Source organism: Babylonia areolata, chromosome 26 (genome assembly GCF_041734735.1).
Source record: "Babylonia areolata isolate BAREFJ2019XMU chromosome 26, ASM4173473v1, whole genome shotgun sequence".
In the NCBI taxonomy this organism is placed as follows: domain Eukaryota; kingdom Metazoa; phylum Mollusca; class Gastropoda; order Neogastropoda; family Buccinidae; genus Babylonia; species Babylonia areolata.
In genome coordinates, this window is record NC_134901.1 from 28,634,857 (window position 1) to 28,642,490 (window position 7,634).

Consider the following 7,634-nt stretch of genomic DNA (forward strand, 5'->3'; position numbering starts at 1 on the left):
AATGACGGAGGTTATCAGGGAGCTTGTTCAATGTCTTTGGCAATTGAAAAGAAAACGATCAAATCCGAAAGCAAATCATTCACTACTCTAAGAAGGGCCGTTTCGCAACTACGACCACGTCTATAAACTGACTGGTGGGAATTAAATAAACCATTTTGTTCCAGATGAGCTAAGAGCTGAGACAATATGATCTTTTCTAGCAGTTTTGATAAAAATGACAGATTAGAGACAGGTCGATAATTTTTCAAACAATTATGATCCAAAGATAATAATAATAATAATAACAGCAGCAACAAAAACGAGCCTACGTGTTGATTGGAAAATGCAGGATTTGTGGAATGGATGGATCACACACACACACACACACACACACACACACACACACACACACACACACACACACACACACACACACACACACACACACACTGATTGAAGAAATATACATGGATGCACCGACTACAGTGGTAACTATCTCTGGCTCTGTCATGTCTGTATGTAAGTCAGACATCAGTCGTTGTTTTTTCTCAAGGCAGATGCGATTAATTATTGCTCAGTCCGCACACTATACACCCCATTCGAACTGAAAGTGTCTGTTTAAAATTCATCAGGTATACACGCTTTGTGATGGCCTGTTCTTCATGAAACTGAAGACAGAAACTGTCTGTCTAAATTTCTCAGGTAACTTCGTTTTGACACCCTGAAACTGGAAAACTGAAACTGTCTGTTTAAACACATCAGGTATGCACGCTATGACACCTTGAAACTGACATCTAAAACTTCAAAAATTCTCAGGTTTACACACTTTGACATCTCGGATGAGACGATAAACCGAGGTCCCTTGTGCGGCATGCATTTAGCGCACGTAAAAGAACACATGGTAACAAAAGGGTTGTCTTAGGCACAATTCTGTTGAAAAATCCACTTCGATAGGAAAAGCAAATAGAATCGCATGCAATAAAAAATACCCCCTCAAGAACAGGCGGTGCTGTCAGTGTAATGACGCGCTCTCCCTGGGGAGAGCAGACCGAACATCACACTGAGAAATCTGTTGTCACAAAAAAAAGAGTAATACAATACAATACAGTTCAGTACAATACAATACAATACAATATCTCCTTGAAATACAATACAATTCAATACCTCCTTGAAACTGTCTGTCTAAATTTCTCAGGCATGCACATTTTGACACCTTCTTGAAAGTGAAAACTAACACTGTCTGTCTAAACTTCTCAGTCATGCACACTCTGACACTTTCTTGAAAGTGAAAACTGACACTGTCTGTCTCAACCTCTCAGGCATGCACGCTTTTGATACACCTTCTAGAAACTGGAAAACTGACTCTGCCTGTCTAAATTACTCAGGTAACTTCGATTTGACACCTTCTTGAAACTGGAAAACTGACTCTGCCTGTCTAAATTACTCAGGTAACATCGATTTGACACCTTCTAGAAACTGGAAAACTGACACTGCCTGTCTAAATTACTCAGGTAACTTCGATTTGACACCATTTAGAAACCGGAAAAGTGACTCTGCCTGTCTAAATTACTCAGGTAACTTCGATTTGACACCTTCTTTAAACTGGAAAAACTGACACTGCCTGCCTAAATTACTCAGGTAACATCGATTTGACACCTTCTTTAAACTGGAAAAACTGACACTGCCTGTCTAAAGTACTCAGGTAACATCGATTTGACACCTTCTTTAAATTGGAAAAACTGACACTGCCTGTCTAAATTACTCAGGTAACATCGATTTGACACCTTTAAATTGGAAAAACTGACACTGCCTGGCTAAATTACTCAGGTAACTTCGATTTGACACCTTCTTTAAACTGGAAAAACTGACACTGCCTGTCCAAAATTTCTCAGGTTACGAGTCCGGAGACTTCATCTGCAAAAACCTCTTGTACGTGGACCGCTCCTTGAAGTGCGACGGCAACAACAACTGTGGGGACTGGTCTGACGAGGACGATTACCTGTGTGATGACCTGCTCAGCTGGAACTGGCAGATAACTCTCATTGTGGTCTTCGCCTGGCTCGTCTTCGTCGTCGTCGTCGTCCTTGTCATCAAGCTGGTGGCGAAGAGGAGGATCATTCGTCGACAGTGTTACGGAAATGTAAATACTCCTGGGTGTTTTTTTGTTGTTGTTTTTTTTGTTTTTGTTTTTTGTTTTTTTGTTTTTGGTGTTGTTTTTGGAGGGTGGTGGTGGTGGTGGTGGTAGTGGTTGTGGTTTGGGGGTGGTTCCTGTGTGTGTGTGTGTGTGTGTGTGTGTGTGTGTGTGTGTGTGTGTGTGTGTGTGTGAAAACGTTTCTTTATTCAAGGATTAAGATTTTATGCATGGCCTTTGCACCAGAGAGAGAGAGAGAGAGAGAGAGAGAGTCGTCGTCACACACACACACGCGCGCACATAGTGGTACACACATACAGACACACACAGAGGCGCGCGCACCCACACAGACACACAGACACACACACACACACACACACACACACACACACACACACACACATATATATATATATATATATATATACAGGCACACACGCGCACATAGAGGCACACACATACAGACACACACAGAGGCGCGCGCGCGCGCGCACACACACACACACACAGAGCCCTGACAATGGCCGGTGTCCCCTCTCTTCCTGCACATGTCCTGTTCAGTGTCTTATCACTCTCAACGCCCATGTCGTCTACCAAAGAGCACCTTCATAACCAGCTAGCAATCCACTTGTGTATAGTCTTCAAACTTAATAATACAGAATACAGTTGAGTTTTTGTTGCTGTCGTTTTTTTGTTTGTTTGGTTTTTTTGTTGTTGTTGTTGTTTGTTTGTTTTGTTGTTGTGGTTTTTTTTGTTTGTTTTTTTTCCTTCGTCTTCCAATGAGGGTTAGAAATACTAAATGCGGCTGATTATTTGTTTATTTTTGTCTTCTCATGTTCAGATTTATTTCCATCTACCTATCTGTCTATCTCTCTGTCTACCAAATTACCAGTCTATCTACTACACCATAAAACACACACACACACACACGCACGCACACACACACACACACACACACACACACACACACACACACACACACACACAAACACAAGCGGGCGTACACACGTACATACACACATACATACATATGTGGAGTGATGGCCTAAAGGTAACGCGTCCGCCCAGGAAGCGAGAGAATCTGAGCCCGCTGGTTCGAATCACGGCTCAGTCGCGAATATTTTCTCCCCGTGGTGGTCTGGACGCTAGTCATTCGGATGAGACGATAAACCGAGGTTCCGTGTGCACCATGAACTTAGCGCACGTAAAAGAACCCACGGCAACAAAAGAGTTGTCCCTGGCAAAATAATATTCTGTAGAAAAATCCACTTCGATAGGAAAAACAAATAAAACTGCACGCAGGAAAAAATGCCAAAAAAATGGGTGGCGCTCTCAGTGTAGCGACGCGCTCTCCCTGGGGAGAGCAGCCGGAATTTCACACAGAGAAATCTGTTGTGACAAAAAGGAAATACAAATACAAATAAAATACATACACACATCACCGCTCCACACCACGCCTTCATGAGGTGCCACGGCCTGTGACTGAATAAGATTAAACGCCCTTGACCTTGCCTTTCTTTCAGGTCAGCGTGACCTCCTCCAGCAGCACCCGACCCCCGAACTACGGGGGCGTCATGCCCACCTCCCCTCCCCCCTACGCCCCCCGCGCCCAGTCCTCGCATGTCCAGCTGCCACCCCCGCCTCCCTACAAACGTCTCCAGTCCACCCCTCCTCCTCCTCCTCCCCCTCCTTCTCTCGCTCAACAGCCTGCTTCAGAGTCTTCCGTCCTTGCCTTGGGCGTCACCAGCGAAGCCATCACCACCAGCACCACTGTAGCTTCCTCCGGTGTGTCTTCAACTTCAAACATCACCGGTGATTGTCACCAGTAGTGGTTAAAGTGGCAGTGTCAGCTGGTAGTGTTTCCGTTTTAGGTTCAGTGTCAAGGTGTGAGGACTGATCTATGATGACGATGAGGACACTTATTATATATATACCAGCGCCTGTCCTCGGTCAGATACCGAGTTCTAAGCTCTTTCACCAACACGGAGCCATTTGCAACAACAGACCGCCTACCTGGGTTTGTAGAGCCGACTGGAAGCTGCCTTTGAGCGCTCGTCATTCGTTTAGTTTAGGGCCCGTGGGTCAAGTTAGACTGCATCTGTTGTACTGAAAGAAAGAAAGAAAGAAAGATATAAAAATATGAATGCATGAATGTGTAAGTCAACAAATAAAAGGAGCTGGTTCCTGACCTTTGGCATGAACCCAGCTTGCTGGTCAGTCAGTCAGTCAGTCAGTGACGACCTTGACAGCCTGTTTGCCTTAGCTTTGTCTTTGTAAATATCATCATGAAATGAGACATACACTTCTTAAAAAGTGAAGGACCACTTGGGAACCTGCAGAATTTATGTGAAGCAGAAATACAGGGTTCTTAAAACGTTAAATTAAGGACCAACATTATCATAAAAACGAAATTCAGTGCAAACAACACCAACACTACTACTACTACTACTACTACTACTACTAATGATACTAATAGTAATGATAATTGGCACTTAAATAGCGCGGTTTTTCCACGGAAATTCTGCTCAAAGCGCTTTACATTTCGTCCCCCCCCCCTCCCCCGCCAATCCCTCCTGCCTCAATAGCCCCCCCACCCCGCCCCCGACACACACACGCGCATAAAGAAACACGTTCCAGGATACACTCACGCAATTGAACATTGGATTGGAAACCACCCACCCACCCACCCACCTATGACGCCTTCTAGAAAGTGCATCCCAAGGACACGCACTCACGCACGCACGCACACACACACACACGCACACACACACACACACACACACGAATGCACGGACACTCGCAAGCGCCCCGCAACACACACGCATGGCAAACGGCTTCCCCACACAATAAAGCATGCATTTGGAACCAGATCATACCAAGGTCAACACTGGGAAAATAATTACTGTCGTTGTAAAGGATGTGTTTTCAGAGGGTTCACAAAAGATTGAGGACCATTTTGGAACGTGCATAGTTTTCTCCTCTGGCGACCTGAAGGGTCGTCTCCTCCAGCGTATACTGCTGGTGTATGTGTTTGTGTAGGTGTGTATGTGGATGTATATGTGTGGCTGTGGATGTGTGTGTAGAAGCGCTGACATTCTATTCCTGTGGTCAGCTGTCACAGTGAATGCCAGCTTTCCATCCTGGATGCACACCCCTCAAAATATCAAAAACGTAAATAGGCGAACAGATTAATGAATTAAAAAAAGAGAAACAAACAAATTAATAAATAAAAGGACAAATAATTGATGGGATTGATAAATGCATGAGAATAAGTGAATGAATGAATGAATTGATTGACTGATTATTGATTGATTAATTAAGTAATAATGATAAATAAATAAATGAATAAATAATGGATTGTTGTGCTAGCGGAGGGCTGTTTACCTTCACTTTTTTTAGACCAGTGTGTGTGTGTGTGTGTGTGTGTGTGTGTGTGCGTGCGTGCGTGCGTGCTTGCGCGCGCGCGTAATTATACGCTTTCACCACCTACCCACATCTCTCTCCTTGATTAAGAGCAGAAATAAAGAAAGCGTGTTTCCACTGATCCACGGTGTCAGTACATACGTTTGTCAGTCTGTCAGCATGTCTGAGTGTCTGTCTATATACATCCCTGTGCAGCCACTTGGTAGACACCACCAACAACAGAAGAAGAGGAAGAAGAAAAACAACAACAACGAAAACAAGAGCAAGAAGAAGAAGAAGAAGAAATTCGACGTTTTACTTGGCCAAGCCAGGACGATTAGCAAGGCTTACTGACATGCTAAGGAGAAACTTGAGCCGGCCCACTAACAAGCTTGAGTGTGTATGGGTTACTTCTACTTTGTCGTTCGTGGACTGCAAATCACACGTTCACTCGTATGTACACGAGTGGGCTTTTACGTGTAGGCAGCCATAGTCCGTTTCCGGGGTTGTACATGCTGGACATGTTATTATTTCCAAAACCCACCGAACGCTGACATGGGTTAGAGGATCTTTAACGTGCGTATTTGATCTTCTGCTTGCGTATACACACGAAGGAAGTTCAGGCAGTAGCAGGTCTGCACATAAATTGACCTGGGAGATCGGAAAAATCTCCACACTTCATGCACCAGGCACTGTTATCAAGATTCGAACCCAGGACCCCCAATTTGAAAGTCCAACGCTTTTACCACTCGGCTATTGCGCCCGTCGAGTGGGGGTTACGAAAGAGCTTCGATCCCCACCTGTAGAAATGGGTGTGAGGGAGCTCTTTGGTGTCACAAAGCTTGACTGCTCTATTTCTGAAAATTATTATTGTCCTCACATGTTGACGGAACCCACGTTTGTCAATGTTGGGACAGTTATTCACTTACATGTCTGCAAGAGTTGTGATTCTTATCATACACTTATCATCTATTTTGTTTTCATTTAGAGGTATGAACTGGCAACAAGCATGTCATTTTCAGTTTTTTTTTCAGTTAAAAAAAATCTTTTGGTGTGTGTGTGTGTGTGTGTGTGTGTTGTCATTCATGGAAGTGGGTGGACTTTTTTGATGCACAAAAATTAGTATCTTCACTTTGAAATGTCTGTCTACAATCAAAATATTCAGGGGGAAAAATCCGATTCAGAACCCTTATTCATTTTCCTCCACAAAACATTTACTTCCGACAGTTTTAGAGCTAGAATTGTGTTTTTAACAACCCATGATTTCTCGAAATTCCATGGCGAGGGGAGAATTTGTAATGATCTCTGTGCGTCTTGTAAACTGTCGTCTGCGCTCAACAAGGGGGTTAACTGTCTAAATCTAAAGTCAAAAAGACAGCAGCCGCCGTGGCGAAGTGGTTAGCGTCGCGGACTGACGGCGAGGAGGACGCAGGTTCGAATCCAAGCAGAGGTGTGTTTTTCCGGCGGCGGCTAGCTCCTAACCAGAGCTGAGTGTGCTATGGACCTAATTGGAAAGACCTGGACCACACAGTCGAGTATCATCCACTTCACGGATGCGTCTTTGGGTGTGTTGCTCTAATTTCATGATCAACACTGCAAGTGTCTGTATCTCTCGGGCCTGGTTGACGCCGGGATATCATTATGACAGGAAGTGTAGAGTACAGCCTTGTAACGTAGTTCCAAACTTGAATGGACCTCCATAGCAGCATCGTCATCATCATCATTGTCCTTCTCCTCATATTTCTTCTCAATCAGTTTTAAAAGTCCAAAATCTTCATGCTCTGCTCTGATGGTGACCTCAGTTTCGAACAAATCAACTTGTTTCAGTGAGGGAAGTGGAATAGCTTGAATATGATAGAAAGAGAGTGAGAGAGAGAGAGTGGGGGGGGAAGGGGTCACAACATCGTCGCCCCCCCCCCCCCCCTTTCCCCCTTCTTCCCGCCCCCAATGTCCCTGACGTACATGTTTGGTGCTCATGATGCCCGCCTTTCATCGTGATCGTCTGACTGAAATTACTGACTTCATGGAGTTCAGTTATCGTGGGAGACACTGACATAGGGTTCAACACACACACACACACACACACAACACACACACACACACACACACACACACTCAACAC

General features: G+C 44.5%; 1 protein-coding gene across 1 annotated transcript in view; it reads left to right on the plus strand.

Annotated features, from left to right (window-relative positions):
• LOC143300591 (uncharacterized) overlaps positions 1-5,401 on the plus strand; it is an 11,078-nt gene extending 5,677 nt beyond the window's left edge. The window contains exons 4-5 of the mRNA XM_076614364.1: positions 1,872-2,119; positions 3,634-5,401. Coding sequence (XP_076470479.1) covers positions 1,872-2,119; positions 3,634-3,939 — 554 coding nt within the window. The 3' untranslated portion in view covers positions 3,940-5,401. The remainder of the gene's footprint in view (positions 1-1,871; positions 2,120-3,633) is intronic.
• The last annotated feature ends 2,233 nt before the right edge of the window (positions 5,402-7,634 follow it).